The sequence below is a fragment of the Hippopotamus amphibius genome, chromosome 6 (genome assembly GCF_030028045.1).
Source record: "Hippopotamus amphibius kiboko isolate mHipAmp2 chromosome 6, mHipAmp2.hap2, whole genome shotgun sequence".
Taxonomy (NCBI): domain Eukaryota; kingdom Metazoa; phylum Chordata; class Mammalia; order Artiodactyla; family Hippopotamidae; genus Hippopotamus; species Hippopotamus amphibius.
Genome location: NC_080191.1, coordinates 36563645 through 36590860, shown reverse-complemented (window position 1 = coordinate 36590860; position 27216 = coordinate 36563645). Strand labels below are relative to the sequence as shown.

The following is a 27216-nucleotide window of genomic DNA, read 5'->3' as shown; positions in this document are numbered from 1 at the left end:
CCCTCATGCTCAGCTATCAGAATCGCTGGACCGGGCACCAATTCTTTGAAAGCTTGGCCGGTAATTTCAAAATGGAGACAGGGCTGAGAATCGCTTGCTCTAGAAGTTGTGTGGACAAATTTTGTCAAGCAACTGGCCAATGATGGAATGCTGAGTGTGTTAGCCATCTCCTTGATTAGAAACAGCATCTCCCTTTCCCCTGTGGATAACGTTGTCAGAGATGATTATTCTTCTTTTGCTAGAATTACCACTGTGAGGAAAAGCTACTCTTTTAAATGTTCAGTGTTATTAGACTACATTTCTACTGAAGATGGCAAATGAAATGTTTCCTTAAGTTGGTGAATAAGATCTAGGCCTGTCTTCTCACAGATCCCTTTGAAGATGATTGAAATAGTGGGTTAAAGAAGGACAAAATGCAGAAATTCTTTTAGGAGATGAATTTGTTAGGTTAAATTGCAACTCAAAAAGACCCAGTGATGTATGCCTTTTAAGTTTCTGGTTTATTGTTTCCTGACAAGTGAAAAATACATTTCAGCATCATCCCTCTGTGACTATACAGCTTGTGATAGTCACTGGAAACTTAAAGAGCCCACAGCCTCAATACTGTGGTATCAAATGTGTGCTTAATTGTCATTCTGGAGCTTGGTTCTGGTGTCTCTCCAAAGCCTATAAATCATCATCAAACAAGAAAATCAAGTAATTAAACTTTCTGGCCTGAATCTGATCTATACTCTTTACCTTCAGCATAAAAGGTATTCATTCATATGGCTAAACTCTCTAATAATGAACCTGGATCAGTGAAATGATTTGCTAATGCTTTCACAAACATAGGGAGGAAGGGAGCTGATTTTCTCCCAATCACACACGCCAAATCCACTGTTGTTTTCAGTGGCCCCAACAGAAAGCCAAAGCTGACATAATGGGAAAAGGATGATAAAAGTATTAATAGGAGTTAGTAAAAAAAAATGTTGCCTTCACACATTACATCTGAGCTTTTTGACTCCAGGGCATGTTGCAAATTCAACAACTTATGATCAATTGCCTTTTATCCTTAAAATCACACAAGACAAGCAATTATTTAGAATGCAATAAATGGTTTAATAGTTATGGACTTGAGAAAGAACTTGAATTAAAATTCAGTCTGGGATCTGAATTAGCACCATCAGAATATAGAAAGAATTCAATATGCATGCACAATTAGTTTTAATAACATACATAAGTAAAATATATTTGTTTTATTTGATATGTTTCTTTTGGAGGACCCTTCTTGGAGTTGAAGTTATTTTTATTAGTTGGCTGGGCATGATACAGGCTGAATGCCGCTTAGTTCCAGGGCGTTGGCAAAATTCACCTCCAGTGGCTTTCCCGTGCCTTTGGTGAGCCTTAGAGATCGAATGCAACCTCGGAAACGAATGTTGGTTGTCAGGCCAAACTGGTTGAGGCCATCTGAAAAATAAAGCAAAGAGGGCTCAGTTCTGAAATGCAGCTACTATGTTAAGAGCATGTTTCAAAGTCAGCTGTTACCTTCAGATGTAATTGGAATGCTATTCGATGTAAAGCTAGTGATTTTCTTCTCAGCTTTGCTCACAAACTGGTAGAGAAGCATCAACTTTTTTATAGTTATGTATTATGAAATACGGAGACATCTACCATTATACATTTGAGGATATCAAACAAAGAATTTGGTTTGGAAGGGATAAGTTTACAGTTGTGACTTAAAATTATTAAATTTTATTTAATGAACCAAAGTAACTAACCAAATAAGTACTGAGTTAGGACATGGACTTTTAATGATGACTTTATTGCTTCCTTCCATTGTAAAAATAAATCCCAAAAGGTTAAGTTGGTTGTGAACTCACACAAAACCTTTCTCTTATTAAGGAGAGAGTCCCTTCTTTTAGCAGGCCTACTAGGTGCTAAGATCCCATTTCATAGACTGTAAATGTAGAAGTGAATTATCTCCTTTGTAATACTTTGGGGTTTATCCTGACTGAAGCAGAAAGAGATTTTTTTTCTTTCTTTTTTTTTAGAGGAGGGTGCTGCGCCATGCGATATGCAGGATGCTAGCTCCCTGACCCACCAGGGATCAAACCCGCGCCCTCTGCAGTGGAAACACGGAGTCCTAACCACTGGACTGCCAGGGAATTCCCAGAAGGAGGCATTTTCAAAAACCTAGGAGCAACTTTGAAAAGAGGAGCTCAGAAGTGGTCCCCATGACTTCTATATCTTTTCCTCCATCAACTGCTGCTGAACATACATTTTGCTTGTTTGGTTAGAGAGAAGCTCTATATAAATGGGAACAAAGGTTTCTCTTGCCAAAATACTGAAAGACCATTCCAGGAGTCTGTGTTATTACAGTATTTATTAAGAGGCTCTTGGCTTATTTCTCATCAAGTTGGGCACTCTTATTTATGGGCACTTTAGGTAACTCTCTGTGGTTCACATGCTGTATTTAATGTGCCAGAGAGGTATTTTTGAATGCAGATTTATTGCTTGGGTTTCTTTGTAATATAAATATAAACCCTATAATAGCCTACGGGGGAAACTAGCTATGTTTAACCCAATGATTTCCAGAACTTGAGGAAATAAGTTTCATAACATTTTATGATCCTCTGGTATATTAATTTTTTAAAAATCAGAAAGAACACCAATTCTGGCCTTGATTACTGTTAAGTGCCTCATTTCTTTTATAAGTCAAATTCATTTCCTCTAGCCTCCATCTCCCCACGAATAAAATTTTGGAGGCTACCATGAAAAGTTCAATCCCATGTGGTTTATATAAGTAAAATGTCCATTTTACACACTGCAAATGTCAGATAAGGTGTTATTTATTGGAGCAGATTCTAAATATCCTTCAGCACACATTCTTGGATGTATTTATAGGATACACATGTGTTTAGAACCACTAACAAAACAGAGCAACAGTATGGCTGGTGTCAGTGCTCACCTGGGAACCCTCCAACAAACACGGGGTCATTTGTATCAGCGGAGGTAGATGCTCGATTTGGGCTCTGGGCTTCTACTCGGTTCCCATCTACCATCAGCTCGATGAGGTGCTTGATCTTGTTGGCTCTGACTTTATGCCACTGTCCGTCACACAAATGCCCTGGGATCCCAGCATCGTAGATGGCAGTGAATCGGCCGGCGCCATTGTCCACATGAAACATAAGCTAGAAAGCAGGAAATTGAACAGCCACAAATGGTTTCACTGGAAGTGCGGCATGGTGGTTCACAAAATAGAAATTATTTCTAGGAAAGTCATTAGCTGAAATAGTTTGAAATGAGTGTAACTTAGGCATGTTAAATTAAAAACAAAAAACTTGACAAATTAAAATACAAATTTAAATGCCAGGAGTATAAAATTATGCTCTTTGGTTTTGAACCATTGTGGGAAGCAATAGGCAAAATGTGTGAGGCCAGTAATAAATAACTCTGTTTTCAGAAAATATGAAATACAATTTGAGGCCAGGTGACCAAAAAAAGCCATGGTATACACAGGGAAAAATTATACCACAGATAATTTTAGAGTGTGGGAGTTCTTAGGAAGCTGGTTTACAAATTCATTTGAAAGGCTGATTTAAAAAAAAAAAATTAAGATTTTGATGTTTTAGTTATATATTTTTCCTTCACGGAATCTATTTTATTTACAGGATTGAGAGTTACATAAGTTACATTTTGGTGCAAGCTTCATGTCATAGGTACCAAAGCCCCTGAGCCAGAGGGCCAGTTAAATTCTTAGCAGTGAAGCACTTAGACTGGGAGTTCTTGTGTAAATGAGAAAAGTCTGCTTTTAGTGACAGGGAATGGTTCCTGAAACCTGAGATGACAGAATTCTTTTGAAGCTGATGAAGAAAAGAAACATATTGAAACATTAAAAACAGCCAATTTAGCAAAACATTTGCCAAGGTGAAAGAAAAGAAACGGGTTTTAAAAAGAAGATTAAAAGTGCAAGTAAATAGGTGAAACTTTGTAAACTATACTGCGATGTAAATATTAGTTAAGATTTTATTATATACGGTGGAATTTGTAATAACAGAATTTTGCATATAAAAAAAGAGGTTGGTGAGACGTCCATATGCATTGTGATGGAACCTGATACCCTGACAAGCTGAAGGGAACCGAGGTTATGAGCAGGTGAAGTGAGACTGACTCCAACAAGATGCAGTAAAACTGCGTTTTGAAAATCTGGCAACACTATTTTGTGAACAACAGTATAAAGTTGTTCCCCCTTTTTGTCTCTGTGCTCCTGGATCTTCTTGCTTTACTGCCTTTGAGGATGGTTTGAAGACTGAGAGGAAGGGGGGAAGAGGCAAAGGAAAGCATATTTTAGGTCAATACGTGGTTTTTCTTCTTGGGAGGCAACAGCACCCTACGAGTGGAAATGTGAACGGAGCTGAAGTATGATTCCTGCTGAACAGTCAAATAGGAAACTTTTGAAATTTCTTGCCTTGCCTCCCTCTTTTCACCTGTGCCCTAAGGTACAAAGTACAGGTAACTGGTCATCTCACTGCAGGCTGTGGGTCATATGCAGGTAGGGACAGAAAAGTTAGTTAGAATCAGATTAACCATTGTGAGCAAACTAACACAATATTTTATATTCTACTAATACAACTTTATATACATTTGTTCTATTGTGAAATGGTATGTGGATGCTTTTAAATAAAAATTGAGAAATCAGTATGTCAGCTAGCCATCTTCATTTCTAAAAGGTGCCCACCCTGTTATAAGAGCCAAAGACTGAGTTTAGACAATCCAAGCCCTCTCCTTTCTCTCCCCACTGGAACTGATAGCTTCACAGAGCGTGTATTCATAGAGGAGAATAACTGTACTTTTAGCAACACAGTAAGAGCTTGAGATCTAAAACTACTTAGGCCATTGTTAGCACAGTTGGCTTACTGTAGAATTAGCACATTTAAAGTTTACACTAGTCTACAGAATAAGTGTGTTGAAAACACACAAGAACTGAGATAATCCAGAGGGATGAAAGGATACAATCTAGCTTTTTCCCAACAAAGACCAGAGCAAGGCTTCAAAAGAGAGCTTTCTACATGTAAACAATATCATGAAAAGAGCAGAAATCTTTAGACCGCTGATGCTCACCTTTTCATCAATCATTTCAATACCCATCCCATCCATTTTCTGGCTGCTGATCCCCAGAAGAACTCCAGTGGTTCTAGTTGTGCGGAATTCAAATTCTACAAGAAGATCCAATCCTACTTTGAACCCATCAACTGTAAAATGAAAAGGCTTTTTAAAAATTGTGGATTAGAGTTTAGGAATTGTTAATTCAAGTTTTATTAGCTTTCAATCCATGTGTTAGACAACTATAAGTTCCAGACTTTCATATGCCCTATACCACCACCATTCGTAGTCACTGCTTATTTTCTTGGCTGCCTTCCTGCCTAGAGTATAAATTCTGTGAGGGCAAGGACTTTGTCTATATCGCTCACTATTTTATTCCTGTGCTTACCGAAGTATCTGGCACACAGTGCAGATTTAATATATATTTGTTGAATCAATGAATGAATGAACACACACTAAGACTGACTCAAAGAATCTCACAGCCAGGTGTGATTGTTAGAAGACTTGCTGTTGGATGAAATCAAGCATTTCAATGATTATTCAGTAAAATTTTACTGAGGCACTCTAAATGGTACTACAATGATCTGAAAGGGCTCACATATCCCCAAACATTTTATTTATAAAGAAAGGAATTACAAACACTATTTTGAAGGATAAGATTTTGGAACACAAATAGACTTTTCTAGTTTATTAAGTTAGGTCTTTTCTCTATAATTTCCCATATTTGATTCATTCATTTACTTAATCTTTTAGCAAGTATTTAAGACATGCTTCTTAGAAACAAAGTGATCCATTAAGATCAGGCTAGACTAAAAACAAACAAAAAAACAAACAAACAAAAGATCAGGCTAGACTACATCATCTGCATGAAATACTAGGGAAAAACTCATGGAAATTTTTTCCAGGTGTCCTATTTATTAAGCAAGAAATAAATGCTATGTATAACCACAACTATCACCAGTGAAGGGAGGCACCTATTATTTGAAACACTTCTTTTTCCTACTGACAACCTTGATGGGTTTGGATGGACAAAGGCGGGCTTAGGGAAGATTTTAAGAATAAAAGATAGGGACTTCCCTGGTGGCACAGTGGTTAAGAATCCACCTGCCAATGCAGGGAACACAGGTTCGATCCCTGATCCGGGAAGATCCCACATGCTGCGGAGCAACTAAGCCCAAGTGCCAGAACTACTGAAGCCCAAGTGCTGCAACTACTGAAAACTGCGCACCGAGAGCCTGTGCTCCACAGCGAGAGAAGCCACCACATTGAGAAGCCCACATGCCGCAAGAAAGAGTAGCCCCCGCTCGCAGAACTAGAGAAAGCCCGCATGCAGCAGTAAAGACCCAATGCAGCCAAAAATAAATAAAATTAAAAAAAAAAAAAAAAAGAATGATTGAAGAAGCTGGATGGTTCTGCAAAATAAAACATAATGATTTTGTTTCTGTTCCTGAAAGGAGGATAAAGAAAAGAGAGGAACAACATGAAGCCATTCAGCAGAGGACAGGGGAAGTGATGAAGCTGTTAAACCCCTAGAAACTGTGTAGCTGGAAAGCTTTTCAGGACAAAGATGTCAAAAGTTTAAACTGAAGTTGTATATTTTCCAGGGATGTAACCTCCTCTGACCACCCAAGTCTTATATAGATTGTATTCTCTGTGTGTTGAGGTGATGGCAGGAGTTATTGGAAATTGGGGAAGTGGCTAATTTTCTGGTCTAGTTTGATCTCGAACCAAAAGAGCCCAGGCAGGATGGCAAGTCAATCTAGTAACTGCAGATGTCGAAGCTGAAGCTGAAGCTTGCCATCAATTTGAACGAGCTAATGCCAGCTCTCTGAATTTGCAGAAAAGTTGAGAAAAACATTGGGCTTTCACAGAACATGGAATTTGGGGCTCAACATAACTTCCAGCATTTCAATATTTAACATATCCTGTGTTCCTCTGTTTTCTGCTTTTGCACAGGGGACGTTTCCCACTTATTCTCTGTTGGCGGGCCCTACTCTTCCATCTCCAACCTTTGCATGTGTGTTCAACTCATCTTTTAAACCCTACCTCAAAGGTCAATTCCTCCATAAAACCTTTCCTGAATTCCCCAACCCAAATTAATCTTTTCTTAAAATATCCACAGAACCTTGCTTGTGTGTCTACTACGATTTCTAGTTTTTTTTTTTTTACTTGTCTTCTTGTGATTTTTGAGCATATAGAATCTTATCTATTGATAGTATATTCTTAAAGGAAGAAAATAACATCTTATTTACTTCTGTTTCCCATGTTATCTTCTACATATTATGTACTCATTAATTTTTTCTAACAAGCAAATGCATGTTCCTATGGTAACCATAGGATTGAATTTATCTTAAAGTAGGTTAATGGCAGATTTTTTTGTTATTATGTGCAAGTTATTTCATATTTTTCTTTTCAAATTGTACATTCACTACAGTCATCCAGACCTGCACTGGAAATGCTCACCAGAAAGGGGGAGATACGTAAAGAAAGCCAGGGAAAGGTGCCAGGCACCATCACCGTCAACAAGAAATAGGCACCAGTATGTGTGTATTGTGTGTGTGCGCGTGTGAGGGGAGAGCCCGAAACAGAGCCTTGCAAGGAATTGAAGAGAGGAAGAAAGAAAAATGCTATCTCATCTCCAGAAAGGTAGACAGCGGAAACTGGAAAGCAAATACATTACATAATGTAAACATATGAACCTTCTTGTGGAGTTACATTTATTTTACTATTACTGATCTACAGGGAAGGAGATGGAATAAACTCTCCAAATAGCCTTTTACTTTATTTCTTCTATTAGTTCTTATTAGAATCAGACAATTTTTAAGAGGCATTTTTTTATTACCTCTAGATTTTTTAAATTTCTGCTTTAAATAAAGGATGCTAGTTTAGGACCCCAGGGACTTTTATCTTCTCACACAAACAAGCAGTCAGTATTTGGGCCTCATTAATATTCAACAGGAAGGACACAGAAGCACCTCACCTGCTTTGGCAAAACCCGTTCCATCAAAATACGTTCCTTTCTGAGCATTTGCAAAACAGGTCCCCACATGGTAGCTGGAGGTCGGCTGTTCAAGATCAGCAGGGGCTTCTGCCATCTGAAGATTTCTGATGCAGCCCTCAATGCTGTAGGTCACCTAAGTATTCAGGTCAGAAGAAACACACGTCAGGTTTTAGCAGAAGCCTGCCTTTATGTGGAATGCAGTCAGCGGTAAGGTGCTCTGTGCATGTAATGATCAGCCAACTGTCCTACAGTGTCTCCAAAACCGCCTGGATCAGCACCATCACCCCAGGCTTCAGAGCGTGGGTGCAGAGAATCCTGTGCTGTGCTTCTCAGTTAGGACGTATCTAGCCTGGGATATGATTGTTTTGATCTTCTAAATACTGCATACTATGTCTCTAGTGGGACCACTGCTTTAACAAAGCTCTGGGCCCTCTATAGATATTGTAACTTAACTAGTCTCTTATGTTTCTATTTCATGTTTCTAGTAACAGTTTATTCACCTTACTATATATACCTTTTTTTCATAATCAATGTTCAAATTCTATTTGAAAAGATAGGTTTGGTTCAGTATTTCTTCCTTACGAGAATCTGATGAAAGCAGTGGACACTTTCCTAAGAAAATGCACATACACGTGAAACTTGAAAGCTTGCATGAAACATTCAAAGTGTGAGGACTTTAGAAACAAATCAACCATACTCTGCTTCATTATATTTCATCTGGGTTAAGGGATGCAAGCTAATCACTCTTGCCACTCTCTGTTCAGAGGCTCTCATTTTGATGGGCCTGGGCAGCATAGCCAATCGCTGTGAAAGGAAAGTAATACTGCTCATCCACAAGAGAAGCCAAATGCTGAGAACTGTAACTATCATGAACAATTGTCCTGGATTAAGAACAACTCTATGTCATCACGTGCTCTAATTGGAGCATAGAAATGAACCACACTTGTGTGTAGTGCATTTTCCAAAAACACTAATCCCCTGTGCTTCTTAAAAGAATGCTTTCCAAAGAAAACCAGGACACATGGTCTGACAAAAAATTATTTTGTGAATATTGATTTACAAAATTTGTGAGGACTTTAAATTCTGAATCCAGTATTGGATAACAGTACTCTAGATGCCTCTCTCGATACTTGCTGAATCTCTAGTCCTGAAACAATACCATCAATATCATCATATCATCTTCCTTGTTGTCTTGGTACTTTCTATATACTTGGAATTCTTCTAAGCACTTTAAATATATTACCTCATTCAATCTTTCCAGCAAACTTGTTTGTTTGGTATTATTATTACACTATTTTATAAAAGAGGGAACTTTGTCAAAGGAAAATTAAGTAACTTGCTCAAGATCACACAGCTACTTAACAGTTAAGCACTTACTCAAATAGAGGGAGTCTGGCTCCAGGGTCCACACTCTGTTTTGTAATACTGCCTCTCATAGTCAGATCTGTCTAGAAAATTTGTCACTTCTCAGAAAAGATGATTTCCTATTCATCTATAATTGGTCATGGAGCAATGTGACCTAATAATTCAAAATACATTCATGACTCAGGCAGCTATTTAGACCACAAAGAAACAAATTAGATACTTACTGGACCAATTCTTCGGGTAGTGTAGTTAATGGGTAGCCCGCCAACATACAGCATTCCAACAACATCCAGAATATCAGCTTTCTTGGGACTGATGGTTCTGTTGGAGGCACCATCTACATGAATAATTCCTTCTTGCTTAATTCGCATAATCTTAATCTAAGAGAAGAAAATACCCATCATAGATAAATTTCAAATATGCAGAGTATAAAACATAAGAACTTTTAGGATATTCTTTAGGAAAAAGTGAAACAATTTATTGAGTGCCTGATATGTGCTAAACCCATAATATAAGTGAAATTAAATCTATTTACAGAATGTCTCAAAGTCTGTCTTTTTTTCATTAGTACCACCTCCAAAAGAGTACAAAATCTTCCTGGGTGAGTTTTAGATTGAAGACTCTTCTACAGTTGCCAAGTGATCATATGTATCAAGAGGTACGCTTGTTGTAAGGAAACTTGCATATTGAGAGCCCTGTCATGAACTAAGCGGGCTGCAAAATTCATGTCCAATTTCAAAAGTGCATTGGTTTGATTGAGCAAAGCTTGGTCTCCCCAACACAATTTCAGATATGCTACATCCCTCTGCTTAACAGGCACTTCTCGTGCAGAATTGAAGGAAGGGCAGTGCATCTAGGCTGCACTGCCGTTTCCGCAGCAGCTGATTAGTACAAAGTCAGGGAGGAAGTTGGAAAGCTGACTGGGGCTGAAATAACAGCAGGGGAGTGAATTATTTTCTGGGGTGGAATGAAATAAAAGGTGTGAAGACTAGCTTGAGCATAAAATCCTTAAGTCTGAATTTAGGAAAAGGAGCATGTAACCCTGTGAAATGCGGGAGTACAATAACGGTTTAAAAACCAATCTAACATCAGAATTAGAGCAACTTAAGACCTTATTTTATACTGATCTATTGTGATTTCGGAAATAATTTTTTAAAAACCTGCAAGGATAAAATCTCTCCTTAATTTGGCTACTTAGAGTATTTAAACTATTTCTTAATCCCACACTCATTGTAGCCCAACAATGTCTTTTTCTCAAGTGTCACATTTATTATTCTACTAGCCAGAGGTGAGAATAAACCTTAATGAGAGCTCCTGCATAAAGACCACTATTTGCTAGTCATAAGCTCCCTAGAAAATTTTTTATTTCTAAATAACAAATTAGCTGACTTTGCATTTATATTATATTTTTTCAGGTTCTTTGGCTTTCTATATGATATGACAAGTCCAAGTATGTTAATATGTAAAGTCCAATATCTAATAATATCTTACTCTAAAAATTAAACATTTCATTGGTCCACCTAGGGAAGCTTTACTTAATAGGCTACCACAGGTGCAGAGACAAATTCTGCGTTCTCGTTTTAATCAGGCAGTATATTATCTACTTGCAGTTATGCCAAAGAGGACAGTAAGCTGGCAAATGAGCCTTCTGTGCCCATAATAGTACCAGCTTCTGGGTGTAAGGCCAACATTTAAAAAGTTGTTCCAAATGACTGTTGGTGGAAATGATACCCCTGAGGCCTTTAAACACGATGTAGCAGATTCTCAGACACTTGCTGCCCTCAGAACAGAATGCGGTGGGGGGGGGGGGGGGGGGAGGAAGGCAGCCTTAGGGTCCATTTGAGTGTTGCCGGCTTTTAAGTTGGTCAAACATTATTTCATAAAAGAGAGGCCATTTTAGCACCTTGAAAACAGGAAAATATAATCTCAGAATAAATATTATTCCTTTAAATTGAATACATAGCGCTTTATGATTAACACACTCCATTATCCTACAATAATAATACGCATTTAGAGTACTGGAAATGTCTTCAACTGGCTGGTCTTAGTTTGTGGACAGATGTTTGGGAACCACAGCTGTACGGCAACGATGGAATCTTGTAGTACCATGATGCAGCATGTAAGTGGTCAACCATAAACCTACCCAGGTCTGATCACATTTTCCAAGGTTGGGGACTTGTATATGGCACTCGCTTTATTTCTAGCCTCTGCCACATTCCAGTAGTGCTAGAGTCAGTGTCTGCACTGGCAAAATAGTACTGGCACCAGGGCAATTAGTGGCTGCCACCCAGAAATCCCCTCGTAGGGCACTGCCAACATCCTGGGGCCTATTACCTTGTGCCACTGGCCATCATTGATTTTGGTGGGGATCATGGTGTTGGTGTCACCACTTCCCAAGTCGTAACTGAAGTAGGGCATTCCATTTCTCAGCTGAACTGTAGCAAAATCAGCATGATTGATCCGAGCCATGTAAAAGAGCAAGCCTGATTCGGCTTCGGTTCGCACTTCTAATTCAATGGTGAGACTGTGGAATAAAAGCATGCAAAGTAAAACAGAAGAATAAGAACGTTCTTATCCCAGGAGAGACTGGCATTGGGTCATGATGCTTTTTCATAAAGGATAGCAAAATCTTTTCCGGGGTGAGGACTTTCCAGGTCTGCTGAGTTCCTAAACTGGGCTTCTCAGGCTCAGATGAATATTGATATAATTCTATTCTATAAAGCTCACCTCCTTTATTAATAAATGGAGTTAATTAAACTTGAATAAACAAATATGTAGTACTTCCATTTATCGGTTCTTGTCTAATATCTCAGAATAAATCATACCGGTTTTTAACTTTGGTGTCATCAAATGCAATTGCAATGTGACTGTTTCTCGAAAGCCCAAACTGTTTGCTCCCTATCAGGAGAGCTGGCTCTGATTCTGCAGCACAAGGACCCTGTAAAATACCAAGGAGAGAAGGAGCAGAGGTTATGGACTTCATTCTTTAAAAATGTAATGCTGCTGTCTAATGGTTTCTTATATTTTAGTTTTTCTCACATAATCTCGTTTAAGTTCCTTAGAAATAAAAGCTGTCTCTTATTCATCTCTGTACTCCACTACATAGTAGGTACTTAGTATTAAATGTTCAGTGAATGTGAATCTGTTTTCTTATACTGCCCCCTTGAAAGGCTGAAGGAATGGTGCTCTAAAACATTCATTGATTAATTCATGTTTTCATTATCCTGTAAGGAAAACTATTATTTATATTTCTGAGAAAACTGGAATTTCCTTCTCACTTTTACTTCATTTATGAAGAGTTATATCCTTAGAAGATTGAACAGGGAAAATGAAAAGCTTGCCACCAGGTTATAAGAGTAGAAAAATGTGTCCTTCTTGCCCTCCCGTTTCTCTCTCCCACCGTCTTACTTTTTCTTGAAAATGATCGGTGCCAGAAGGTTTCCATGAATTCAGACTTTCAAGCTGGTGTATCTCAACTTGCAAGTCAGCCCATTCAGGCCCTTAGCCTGTTGCTAGGCAACCCAGCACATTTTTTAATGTGAACCACCATACACCATTTCAACTGCCACTGTTCAAAGATCAACTTCCTAGGGTGCTTACAAGGTAGAGCTCGCTGTAGGGCTAGCTTCAGAGGCAGGCTACCTGTGTAGTCACTGAGCTTAATGCTCTGCTGTCATCGTTTTGAAATTCTTAATAATTTTTGAACAAGGTGCTTTGCATTTTCACTTGGCTCTGGGCCCTGCCAATTGCATGGCCAGACCTGACTGGGTGGACCTTGCTTGGCTACTGTAACCCTCAGCTCAATAGATAATCAAGGTTCCTCAAATTACCAAAACCACAATTCCTTTCCTTGGTGTCTATTTTCACAAAATAGCTCCAAGTACAAGCTGCCTAAGAAATCCTTTAGAACACGAAGTACATGAGAAAATAAATAAATGGCATGCTCTTAACAACATATCTTTTTTTTTTCCTGTGAATGTGTATAGACTTTACTTTTTTTCCTTTTAAAACACATCTGTTTTTAAAGATCTGTACTTAATAGCTCTGGATGGGCCACTGCCCCAGTGCCCGCTGACTCAGCAGAGGTTCTCAAACAGCCCAAGGCAGGCGTTTGATGCAGAATGTTCTTCCCAAGAGTGTACCTTGGAGATGACTCATCAGCACACAGGAAATTTTTACTCGATGAGGAAAAGCCTTGCCCTCTTTTCTCTTGAGCTTAGTCAAATGGAGCATTCTGCCACAGCAGGTAAAAGGCTTTAAGTGTTTTGAAATGCTGTAAAACTGGGCTTTATGGAAGTATTTCCCTTCTTGCTTCCCAGGAGATGGTCAGTTACAAAGAGCAGACTGTGGCTGAAATTCACACAGATATGCAAAAACCCAGCGGGCAGAACAGGAAAATGCTATTTATTCACACAGCTGAATGGGCCTCTCTTGGAATCAACATGTGGCACCTTTCTTATTACGGTGACTGCAAAAAGAGCCCAAATGGAAAGGCCTTGGTAGCTTAATGTCTCAGCCTTCAATGAGGCTATTAACAGAATTGGCATCATTTATCAGCCTCTCACAATATTTCCTGTAGAGAGGACCATCACAACACACGTAAGTGGCCTGCAGTCCTCCTCAGAAATCTCGGAGAGAATCTGACCTGCTGGGAGTCCCTCAGGGGCAGAACTTAGCTAAAACATCTCTAAACCCTCAGCTCTGCAAACTGAGGGACTGAAAAGGTCACTAGATGTGGAGGAATTAGGGAACTATAAGATGTAGCCTAAAAGAAAACAACAGGCAGGTTATTTCCATGCTGTTGTTAACGTCATCTAGTGGCTACATATATATGTTAATATAAAATAACTTTTCTAACATAATCATTAAAATTTTCAAAGTGGCAATTGTAAAGAGTAGGTCTTTTATTGGAAGCAGCTCTTCGTTGTGGAGAATTTTTGTCTTTACATGTTTTGGGCATTCTGGCCTGAACACCATGCTAACCCTGCTTGCTGGTAGACTGGACACGTGATTTCCAACAATGGTCTTGAGCTGAGTAGCTATGCTACAGATTTTCTAGATGAAAAGGAGCCTGCTTACACTATTTTAGAAAAATCTTTGACTATGTAAGGGTCCTGTTTAGCATTGTTACATGATACACTCGCTTGAAATTTAGGAGGAACAGTGTTACCTTGGAGGGGCTCCTGCTTCACTTTTGCAACAGTTGGATCCTGAGATGCAGGTGGAAACAGTGGCTGATAAAAGTGTTCTCAGATTGGCCAGTTTTATAGCAGAGAGTGATAATAAAGGCATCAATCTGTTAGGTAGCCTCAAAGTATAAAGCCATTCTGTGAGTGTATTGTTCTGTAAGGATATCTGAGTTGATGTTTACTATGGGCAATTTGCAATAGGATGGATATTATGGAAACAGTTTGAATAAACTGTCTATCACCTTCCTTTCTAAAACTGGCAGTTGAAAGAGGACAGAGAGGTTCCAGTGTAAGAGGATTTCCTGTGTGTCTACTTTAGGATTTAAACGGGAAGACAATTCTTCAGCAATCTCTAATACGGTAATATTTTTGGTGCAAGCCTAGATGTCTCCTCTCGCCTGGTTAAAGGGAGACGGGATGGATTGTGTCTGCTTTGCAGCACTCTCCTGTGGGTGGAGCTGAAACTAGGCCTGACCTTCCCAGCAGGTCTGCCTGTGGTGCCTCCTCTGGCTCCTCCCTCACACTCCTCAGAGGGTGGAGCTCTTCACCTGGCAGCTCAAGCGGCTCTTTTCTTTCTCATAGCAGTTTAAAGAGGGACCCTGTGAGGTGGAATGGAAAGTACTCCAAGGTTTGCAAAAGAATAAAATGATCTTGTCATTAAGGACATTCAACCCTGCTTCCTATAGTAATGTAAGCTAAGAGGAAGGATCTTCTAATGAGGTAATTTTAAGGAACCTTTAAAGAATGGTTGTTGCAAGATGAATCGTCCACCTGCAAGCCAGTGTGAGCTTGAGGGGAAGCATCATCTTTATGGACATGATACTTGACCTGAGTTCTTTTGGAAACACTGATCTCTGAAATGTGTTAGAACAATAATACAAGTATCATGGGTTCATCAATCTCAGCATGTTACAATCCTGCCACCTTGTGGGGACTCTTTAAAGTACATATGGGGGAAAGTAGGAAAGGACAGAACAGGCTTGCTCCTTATTTGTCTCTGCTTGGCAGGTGACAAGATGTGGGCAGACAAAACTTGAGTGGGGAGTCTTAATGTGGCCATGCCCCTGTTGGTGAGAGCAGGGACACAGTTGGAGAGGATTCTGAAGGAAGCCAGGCTGCCCATAGCCATGTTTAGGCAAGTGCATAGGACCGGAGATTAGCAATGGAGCTTCACATTTTCACCTTCATACTGCTAATTAATTTCAGATCAGAATAAAGCAGTGGTCATTTCCGACTGCTGATTGTTGGCTGACATTTGGAAATGAGGTATTGGATTCAGGATGGCATATAATTGGTGGATAAGTATTCCTTGGCTCTAGATTGGTGCAGAGTAGAGACTTCAAATACATTGATCAAGACTGGCACCTCTGTTCTTGAAAGCACCAAATGATGAATGATATAAAAATTGCATCACTGGAGTATAATAGGCAAAAATACTGATTCACTATGCTCTACACCTAAAAATAACATAATATTTAAATCAACTACACAAATAAAAATTAATTAAAAATAGCATCATTTTCTTCTTTCATGAGTCAAAAATCCTCTAACAAATATGGGCTAAAATGACATCTGCGAAGTTGAGTGCTTCTTTGTGATGTTCTTCTTTCAGCATAAATACTAAGCGGAAGATACTTTTTCTGGCACTGACTTTAATATTCTGAAATACAAAATCCCTATTCAAGCTGTTGACTGAGAAACTGAGTTATGTTAACTCCCTGCGTATAGGTTTTTTTTTTTTTGGTAAATAGTGGGCATTTGCACCACTATTTACATACTAATGCCTGAACAGTAATTCTCTGCAGTATGGAAAATGTATGCTTCCCCTTTAAATACATATTAGTATTCAATTGATCTATCCTTTGGTCGGGACTGTACTTAGCTTTTAAAGCCAAAGCATTAAATCTGCTGGAGGAATAGCTTTCTTTTGCTCTATTCCTTCCTTCTCTGCTCACTTCTTTCCCCCAACTCCCCAAGAGTCCTGAACAGTACAGGGACTCTTCATGGCTGTTTATACCACTCTTCTTAGTATTCATGTTTTAAACTTTGAAATTTAAAGTTCAACTTTCCAATAAACTTCAGGTATAAAAAAAAAAACATGCAGCCAGTTCACTGTATGCAAATCCACACAGGCCATGTTGGTTGTAAAGACTGGGTATAAATGCCATATATACCTACAGAGAAGTTGTCACATTTTGACAATTTTCTGTAATACTAGAAGTCCACATTTTTAATCCCTCCTGTCCTCCACAAGAAATATCCACAAATATAATATGTGGAAATGTTTTATCCAACTCTAAATGGGCTAAAGAATAAGAGAACAGTATAAAGAGAAGATAGGCTACCACACTATCAAATGAGATAATATGTGTAAAATATGCTCTCTGATCTATGATGTTCTGGCATGTATTAATAATAGCATTGACATAATCCATTTCACAGGGCAGGGCTTTCTCAAGATACCCGTAAATTACCCTGGAGGAGAGTGAGTGTCGTCCTCACGCTGCAAGTTGCTGGTGGGGAGGGGTATGAGGGTGTAAAGAAGAAAATGAAAGGAACAGAGACGAGGAGAAGCTTCCTGTCAACTTTGCTAGAACAAACAAGAAACACATAGGCAGTTCTCACTTCTGGAATTAATGTGTACGTCTTAATTATTAAATAAATTCTTAAAATTCTGAATTAAAAAAGAAAATGGTGAGAACTGAAAATGAAAGGAGACTTGAGAGAGAATAATCACACCGTGTTGGAGGTTGTTTAAAAATGAAATGCTCACCCTCCTTTTCCTAGCACTTGATCTCACCCTGAAAGTTTGAAAGTTTAAGCTAACTAGTTCCCTTAGAAGAATGACAGAGAGTTACTGTGAGCCAGTCATGGTGCTGGGTGCTTTGCGTACAATGTATAATTTAGTCTATGATAATCCTTGGAGTAGATATTACTTTCATTTGTCAGTGAGTTTTCTTACATTTAGAGAGGACAGGTAAGTTACTCAGTGAGCCCCCTGTGCTCACTGAGTAAAGGTAGGCAGGCTACGACGAGACAGGCAGGCAGACGTGTATCGTGGATCTCTTGGATTAAAGACCCAGTTTATTTCCTCAGTGACTCAACATGGAGGAGTTCAGAGGGGATCACGCACCACGTCCCTCTTCCCCAGTGAAGAAATCAACTACATAACTGGATGTTGTGGAGGAATAAAGGTTGAAAAACCACTGCTTTTAACTCATCTTTTTAAACATTTATGAAAGCAAAACACATTTAACAATATTTTTTGACATGATGAAAATCATCTCTGGACCATATACATCTACTGTTAGCATCTGATGCATATCCTGGAAAGGTTTTTCTTACATGTTTCTCTAGGTATGGATACAGACACGATTATGCAGTATATAGAGTTTTATATCCTGTTTTCCCCACTTAACATAATGTCATAAGTATGTCATCATCATTTTATATTGTTTCAATTGAAAGATTTTAAGTATAAGATTATGGTGACATATTAAAATTTGCATTTTTATGGACCTGTTTTCACACTTCTAGGTACTACTATCCATTTTGTTTGGATGGAGTTTAACAGTGTCCTCTGCCATGCTTCTACTTTTCAGTCTTGGAAGCAAGCAGGTCGTGTTTGGAGCCCACACTGGCATTTATCCTGACTGACCTCCACACGTATTTGCTTACTGTGTTTTATGTTAATGTCTACTTTCTCAAATATGTCTCTCAGTTTCTCTTTCTCTAGTAGGCTTTTAATACATATTTGTCATAAAATAAATGTCTTATTCATCTCTGCATTTAGTAGGCTCTTAATAAATATTTGTCATGAAATAAATTGTCAGATCTTTAGCCTTTAAAAAGCAGATACCTCTCTCTCTACACACACACACACACACACACACACACACACACACACACACACACAAATTAAAGAATGAAGATAAGGGAAAGAAATAAGACTGAAAGAGGAGATATGTATGGTTCCATGATCTGAAACTCTGACAATACAGTACAACCCAAAAGAAATGAAAAATTCTAAAATATATAATTTTGACCACACAGTTATAAATAATTATAATACACAAGATCTGCTGTTCTATGAGTCTTTCTACACCAACCCACAGGCCTGCTACTTAGCCTCCTTCTCTTTTGCTTTTGTCTTATCTATTAAGTGGAATGCTCTTTTTTGGAGACGTTAAAACGTGTACTGCTGAGAGAAAATGGAAACTGGAATTAGAACAGAAGGTTAGAAGAAAACTTAAATAAGTTAAAATCTTCAGTCCAGATGGGAAAGAATATCTTTGTTTTCAGAAAAAGGGAAAAAAATGTGATCTCTAGAAACCACAGAAGGATATGCTTGAGATCTCCTATAAAACAAAGTTTGTGTTTTAGAAACACAACTAAGAAAAGAAAGGTGATCACTGAGGATCAGCATGGTTATTCAGCAATAAACCAGACCAATTCAATGTGGACTGACTGAGGGACCAGATTTAAGAGAAGTTCAAGTGATACGAAGGTCCTCAAGGTTTTGGTTGACCGAATATGCTACCTAATGATGAACTAATGGCATGATCCATCTGTTTGAAACATTAAAACGTTCCCAGGTGTGTTAGTAGAATATGATGACAGACCAGTGGAGGGAGGAACTCTGCTGTCCTCTGAACTGGGCACTCCATTTTGAATAGTGTGGTCTATTCTGGGCACCAAATTTTGAAAGAGATATTTCAAATGTAAGAATGTTATCACTGGGAATATGGGAATTAGAAATTAAGAATTAAGAAGAGAGTCTTCCCTGCTAACGCAGTGGTTAAGAATCCACCTACCGATGCAGGGGACATGGGTTTGAGCCCTGGTCCAGGAGGATCCCACATGCCGTGGAGCAACTAAGCCCGTGCACCACAACGACTGAACCTGAGCTCTAGAGCCTGCAAGTCACAACTGTTGAGCCCACGTGCTACAATTACTGAAGCCCACATGCCTAGAGCCCATGCTCTGCAATAAGAGAAGTCACAGCAATGAGAAACCCACGCACTGCAACAAAAGGTAGCCCCCACTCCTTGCAACTAGAGAAAGCCTGCACACAGCAATGAAGCCCCAAAGCAGCCAATAAATAAATAAATAAATAAATAAATAAATAAATAAATAAATAAAATAATAATAATTAAGAACAATGCTTAAGATAATGGAATATTTAGCCTGGGAGAGAACACTTAGCTGTTTTCAAATGCTTGGAGGGATTTTAGAGAAGATATTAACTTAATGTGTTTGGCTACAGAAACACAATTATTACATAGAAGTTATAAAGATGCAATTTACTTCATTATAACCAATGGCTTTCTAACAACTAGAGCCTGCGTCATCATCACATTGGAAAATCCTTGTCAGTGGCATGTTCAAGCAAAGGCTGTATGTAAGTCCACATCAAGTGTCATATAAAAAGATTCATGTATTATCATGGTGATTGGACTAGCTGGTCTCTAGGGCTTCTGCTAATCATTATTTATAATTCTAAGTTAGTTGTTCAGACTTTAGGGTCCACTGTCCTATAGACTCCAAATGGACATTTGGATCCAAGGTCAAAAAAAGTTTATTTTACTCATGGTGTTTTTTAATTCCTCAGTTGAAAATACTTTCCTGAGTCCGGGGAACAGATAAGAGGGATAATTGTCTAGAGAACAGTACCTAAGGCAGAAAGGAGGGAGGATTATTAACCTTCCCTTTGCTGGGAGAAATCAAGCATAAGGCCACATTATGAAAGCACTAAGGAAATATTCCGAAATCCATCTGGCGATTTCAGTGAGGTCTTAGGTGAAAATCAACTCCTTGCACTAATCCCAACATGACTGATGGCCTTTCACTTGCTAGCTTGCTGTAAGATCATAGGTATTTTCTTCTGTGAAATGAGGCTAATAATACTTCCAATATAAATAAACATAAAACAATTAATAGCTTGTGGGAATCAAGTGAAATAATGGATATACAGTGCCCGGCAGAGTACTGGACACATACTATATAGTTACTTAGTAAACGCAGGGATTCCTCACAGTAATTCTGCGTGTGTGCTTCTTCCCCTTGTCAAAGAACTTCTACATATATTATTTCATTTGATTCTTACAATAATCCCATCTGATAGGCAACGTAGGTGTAATATCCACATTTTACAGAGGAGGACATGATGCTCAGAATAAATGGCCAGTTTTCCTAAAAGATGATTATTTGGCTTCTCATTTAATAAATATTTCTAGTGACAAGGAGCACACTGCTCTACAAAACAACCAATTCCATCATGAAAACTAAGCAAGAGAACAAAATGTTCAAGAGTTTTCAAAATGTGCCCTCAAGACAACATGTTCCAGCCATCAACTGGCAAGTATTATAAATACGATGCATGTGGTGTCAAGAGTGTAGTGAGATCTTTGGTAGTGAGAATGTAAATTGGTATAACCTTTGCAAAAAGCAAATCCGATATGTGTGTTGAGAACCTTGGGTATATTCTTCATTTGGCTGCATAATTACCCATCTAAGAATCTATTTTAAGAACATCATTAGAAACAATGAGAAAGTCTGATGGACAGAGGTGCTGATCAGAATACAGTTTCTAATAGTGAAAAAATGGAAACGCTATAAATGGCCCTCAGTGCAGACATAGAACAGATTGTAAACATGAAGTGTTGCAGTGATAAGGAACCAGATTGTATAATCAGACCCACTGGATCAAAATTCCTATCCTGCCACTTACTGGCTGTGGCTGGGTGTGTTACTTAGGCTAGCTAACTCTTATTAAATCAACCAAAAATGGGATGATGGTATATAGGTATATATTTTACACAGCTGTTAGGAAAATTACATATAATATTGAATGGAAATTGCTAAAAGGCAGTCATGATGATCATTACTATTTAGTAATTATGCCATTTATTAAATGCTTAGCATATGCTAGGCATTTAACAAACATTTTTTTTAAATCCTCATAATGACTCTTTGATATATGTGTTATTAGTATACTTACTGTACATATGAGGAAACTGAGGGGGATAGATTGGCTAAGTAGCTCTCCCACATTCATACAGACGGTAGGTTAGAGTGCTGGGATTTGAACCCAGGCAGTCTATTCTGGAACCCACGCTCTAATCAAGGATATACTATCTCCTTGATTATGCTATGAAATATTTTGCGTGTGTCTCTCTCTCCACTTACACATGTAATCATATTAGACACACATTTGCATGATGTTTAGAAACAATCTTAATTATGTATTACTGGTTTTTAAAAACAGAATACCAAATTGTATGCATGCTATGAGATCTGCTATGTACAATGCAAATAAAAGGGGCTGAAAATCAATATGGTTGCCTCCGTGTGATGCTATTGTAGGTGGGTTTTATTCTTGATTCTGTAGACATTTCTGTGCTAACTTTTCAACTGAAAACGTGCCATTTTATAAACAGGAAAATTAAAGGAGAACAGATATATACATGAAAGTAATCCAAGGAAGATGTAAGGAGAATAGGTTTTCATAGACAGGTGACCCTTCCTCTAATTGTAGCAGTAGAGTATACTAGATATACTGAATAACCTTCCTTCTGAAAATGACTAAAAACACAGGGTTAAAATGAGAAAACAAGGGAATATAAGCACTTACATGTGCCAGTACTGGCGTGGGTGCAGGGATGGCTGGGGTGGGAACCAGCTCTGGCTGGCTAACCGTTTCAGCTGGGACTGCTCCATCCTCATCCTCAGGGGGTTTCTGATGGGCACAGCGACCGATGTCTGCATTTTTGAAGGATACTGGCTGCGCAAAGTCCATAGGGCTAAGGGAATACAATTAAAATTCAATACTTTCTCTTATTTTTCTTATTTTTCATTGTTCTCCTTCCTTACCATTACATTGTTTCTCCTTTCCCCTTTTAAAGGTCATCAGTGCAATTAAAAAAAAAAATCTAACTTGAAGATCTTTGTTTCCATCCCTCCATGGTTTTGGATAATGTAGCTGCAACAGTGATCCTCATAGGAAAAAAAAATTAGTAACAAGGAGACTCACTTACACAGAGTTGATAACGAGGTTCCATATACAGCCTTCGAAAGGGGGAATGTTTCTGAGCGGGGAAGGTTGAAATTCAGGTGGAGCGCCCCCAACGAAAAGCTTTTTAACTTCTATCGCCTGTTCTACTGTGAGATTTTGCATATGCCTTCTGTCTTCATCGACTTGAACAGTAAAGATGCTGATAAAACATTGAAAATAAACAAGTATAAAACACACAACGCCCCATACAACCGGAAATCAAACTCTTTCCTGCCACCCCACACCCCTCCTTCCTGTAGCTTTTAAGGGAGCCAAATGTGATGATTAGGAATTCGACACTAAGCAAATGGTACTGTTTCTCAGGATCTTGTCCCTCTGCCTCCCTTGTTAACCCTCCTTGAGAGTTTCCTGAAACAGGGCAATAGAGTGGCTGCAACATTAGCTTCTGGCGGTGTAAGTGGACTTACACATGAGCCCGTGGAGCGGAGGCTTCTGTACGGGGTGGTAATGTCTAATCGTATGAGGCTCAGTCGGTTTAGCACAGCATGGGGTCACGTTTTGTTTGGCTCTTTATTTCTTGGTTTGTGCTAGTTATTATCTTCTTGCTAGGGGACAAACTGTACTCCTGAGAGCTTAGATTGCAGGAATCAAAAGCAAACACTTACAGGATGTTTTATAAAGAATGTAGCTGCTGGCTTTTGCATAGAAGAGGCAGGCCAGAACACCATGCTAATTGTTCTCCGCAATGATTTTCCTTAGTGGCTGTTTCATTAATTTCCCTAATTTGCTTATGAGAGATAACTCACACATTACTAATTGAGCACCTCATGCTACTTATTCACTCTGTGGATCCTGGGGCAAAGAATCAGGAGACAAAGAGTTCTGCTGATGAAAATGACCAGAGGCATTTTCTCTTTTGTTCTAGAAGCAGGTTTTAAACTTCAGTCCCAATAGTCAGCATGGCGCTCCTCGTCATACATGTTCGTCAATAGCCTGAGGATCATGAGTGGATTACTGAAAACTCATTTCACATCTGGGGAGAAAACCCGAAGCACTGAGGTAGAAAACTCAGTTCTAAAATGCCAGTTTACTTGATTTTATAAAGAAGAAAAACCACATGTAGAATTAGAAACAATAAACCAGGGCAAAGATGCTCTGAAGTGGCACTGAACAACGGGCCCACTTTGGGACAATTCAAATGTAAGAGAATAGAACAAAGAATAGATATTGTTGTGGCTGAAAATGCCATTGTTCAGGAGGTGTAGAGGCAGCAGGTTGGAATTAGTTTCAAAGGCAAAATAGGGAAAATGATATATTGATGTTTTGCCAGACTGTGGAAGATTGTGTTGGCAAAATTCAGAGTTCAGCCTTGTTGCTAAGAATGTTGGTGGTTTTATGAGACTTTGAGAAAACCACTCACTTCTGGATATGTGTGACTCATTGAGAAGTACCGCCACACTCCTTTTTTACCTTTTGCTAAAAGTAACCTCTTACAATACGATATACCAGTGTTCTAGGGTTTTAGTGAAGGGTTTAAGCCACTATTAAAGATTGTCCAGAAGAGCAAATCTCTGCTTTTGATTAGAATTTTTAAAGATCCAGAGGCTCTCCTCTTTCTGATGTGAACTCTCTCCAGTCTGGTTCTGCTCCAAGGGCCATAACAATGGTCCTTTCTTACTGATCACAGGGTGGAGATGCAGAATGAGCATGAGGTTTCAGAAGGAACAGACTGGAATTAAGCACCAGTATGGAAGCTTACTAGCTGTGTGACCTTGAGTCGGTCATTTAATCTTGCTCAGTCTCATTTCATTCATTTACAAAATGCGGATAAGTACACCTACTTGGAACCATGGGAAGCACCAACTAAGGCATTGTACTGAGGATGTATTACTTAATAAGGGCATTGCTAGAAGACCATGCTGAATCCAGTTGGTATTTGACATCCTAGCAGCATCATATCTAGGTCATTTATTCACTTCTTTGTAAAGAGGGATATTACCTCCATGTCCTTCATGATTCTGGTGCATTTCCTTTTTTAAAAGTATTTGTTAACAAACTCTTTACTGTGGACTTACTATGGGCAGAAAGCATTATAAGAATCATTATATTACTATTAGTATTGTGATAGGTCAGCTGTATTTCCTTAAAATTTCAATAGTTGGTTCTTGAAGTTTTGTGACTATTTTATTGCTTACATTCTGTTTCTTTCTCTTTTTTTTGGCTGCCTTTTTTTAAAATTTATTTTTATTTATTTATTATTTTTTTAGGGGTGTACACCAAGTTCAATCATCTACATTCTGTTTCTTATTTGTATGAAATATTGATCTAAGATTTCTTTTTTCAAACCACAACCAAATGAACCGCATATGTGGTTAAAGGTATTAAGAGAAGTGCCCTGATATTTGCATTTTACGTGAGAAACAAAACCTGAAAATTTTTAATTGAATATATTTTGGACTCTAAGAAAGAAATATTTGGGTTGCAGTGTCCAAATCCTGAGCCCATTCTGGAAACCTCAAATTACTCCTGATATATTTGCTCCAACTCTTTGGTCTTTAGCCTAATTCTCTACCTATGTAAGGAATGCTGTCACAGAGGAGAACACCGACTTGCCTACAGGCTCTTAGGGTTTAATGTTTTTGTACAGTTAGAACTACCGGGCACTTAGGTGGACTCTAGGAGGAAGATCAGAGGGCCAACCAGTTATAAAAGACAGAGGTCACTGGGATACTAGGGAGTTAGATACCAAAGTGAAGGAAGTGAAATTTTTGCAGAGGAAGGGGTAGAAAAGGAGAGAGAATGAGGGAGGAGGGGTTAAGAGAGGCAGATGGGGAGAGAAAAGGGCAAGAGTAATATTGAAAACCCTGCTTCTCAATTTGGTAAAAATCTATTGATTTTATGAGGTGGTACTAATGGCATTAAAATTACCATCTTATCCAGAGTTTTGAGAAAAGAAACAACAATTGATATTTATGGTCTAAATAGTGTTGGAAGAAAGCAAATATTTCCAAGTTAATAAACGTATCATAATCAACATGAAGTAATACAATTCTGAGGTCACCAAAAAGGGTAAGAATAAATAGCTGGTGAGCACAGATGGAGGTGTTAAAGTCAAGTATATCTGGGTTTAAATCCTGCCTCTGTTATTTACTAGCTATGTGATTTTGGGCAAAGTAGTTAATATCTCCTCATCTGTGATGAAAGGATATTAATACAGATCTCACATACACTTAGAACGACTAAAGGACATAATCTTTGTTTAGTATTTGACACAGAGCATGCCATAGAATTGCTATGAAGCATTAAAATATGTTTCTGGATGACGTTCTTAGGGTCATTAGTGATCTCTGGTTAATCAGTTAATTGAAGTGCTCACTTAAAGCATAGGTGATGATTGTTTTTTGACCTCAGAGTGCTGAATGAGACATCATGGTGGCAGATGAGTTCTTGCTTTGCCACAGAGTGCAGTGACAACACACTAATACGTCCAATACATTATCCTTTAATTAACAGCGAATGGCAAAACTGATTGTTTATATGGCCAATTAACTGAATGACCAGTTTTCAGGGATGTACTATACACTGAGCTTAATCAAATAAAGGTTGGATTGATGGCCAACAGCTGTGAAGCTGGCATAATAAAATACCCTTCTTGAAGAGACACCTGTTAAAAGGACACCTTAGCATAACATCATAATGCACTTGGGAATGTCAGAATTCTTTCTCTACAATATTTCGGATGATATCTTGGTTAACTATTTCTCAGATCTGCATTTGCTTCTTGAAATTATTTAAAATTTAAAGACTTTAAATAAAAAGTCTTTCCTACAATGAGAAGGACTAACAATTGGCAAAGGATCTGAAATCTAGTCTAGAAGATATGTAAAATCAGTATTCTAGAGCATCCCCTAAGATTCAAATGAGAAAATTCAGTTTGCATTTCTCTTCAGAGACCATGACTGCAATATGTGCCTATAAGACTAGTAAAAGGTTTTTAGTTTGTCCACATATTGATCCCTCATTTGTCTTAATCATGGTTTCTAAACATCTCAGTTAGCAGATACTCTGCAAGAAGGCTTAGTATCAATTCAGCCCACAACCTAATGCTCTATGTAATAGAAAAACACAAACCAAGGAAAGCTTCATCACTCACTTAGAAGACAAGACATTCTTATTACTTATTTAAACTATTATCCACACAAGAGGATGATTAGAAAATGGCAGTCTTTAAGTATGGAATAACATCTGCTTACTTGAACTTTTGCTACACATTCATACTACTGTATTTTTAAAAGTATTCTCTGTGTTTTGAGGTTTCATCAAATTTGATTTCCAGTTCTTTTCTATGTCTTCAGTCTAATAAGTGGATTGCGGGTCTGGAGGTCTGAAGTCTCTGGGCTTCTGTTTTCTTTTTCTCTAATTGTCCTTCTAAGCTCATTACCTCTCTGAGTTGTCATACATTTTGATGAAAAAAAAAAAAAAACCCCAAAAAACAAATGACTTCCCCAGTAAAGTAAGTATGAAGTACTGCAGCATCCTGAAGAAATGGGAGATCAGCTTATACC

General features: G+C 38.4%; 1 protein-coding gene across 1 annotated transcript in view; it reads right to left on the bottom strand.

The window, feature by feature from the left end:
- Window positions 1–1080: 1080 nt before the first annotated feature.
- LAMA2 (laminin subunit alpha 2) overlaps window positions 1081–27216 on the bottom strand; it is a 604135-nt gene continuing 577999 nt past the window's right edge. Inside the window, exons 57-65 of the mRNA XM_057737971.1 lie at window positions 22674–22850; window positions 22271–22439; window positions 12274–12386; window positions 11783–11972; window positions 9673–9828; window positions 8063–8216; window positions 5101–5231; window positions 2948–3170; window positions 1081–1446 (exon numbers count right to left, since the gene is read on the bottom strand). Of these exons, the coding sequence (XP_057593954.1) occupies window positions 1289–1446; window positions 2948–3170; window positions 5101–5231; window positions 8063–8216; window positions 9673–9828; window positions 11783–11972; window positions 12274–12386; window positions 22271–22439; window positions 22674–22850 (1471 nt within the window). The 3' untranslated portion in view covers window positions 1081–1288. The remainder of the gene's footprint in view (window positions 1447–2947; window positions 3171–5100; window positions 5232–8062; window positions 8217–9672; window positions 9829–11782; window positions 11973–12273; window positions 12387–22270; window positions 22440–22673; window positions 22851–27216) is intronic.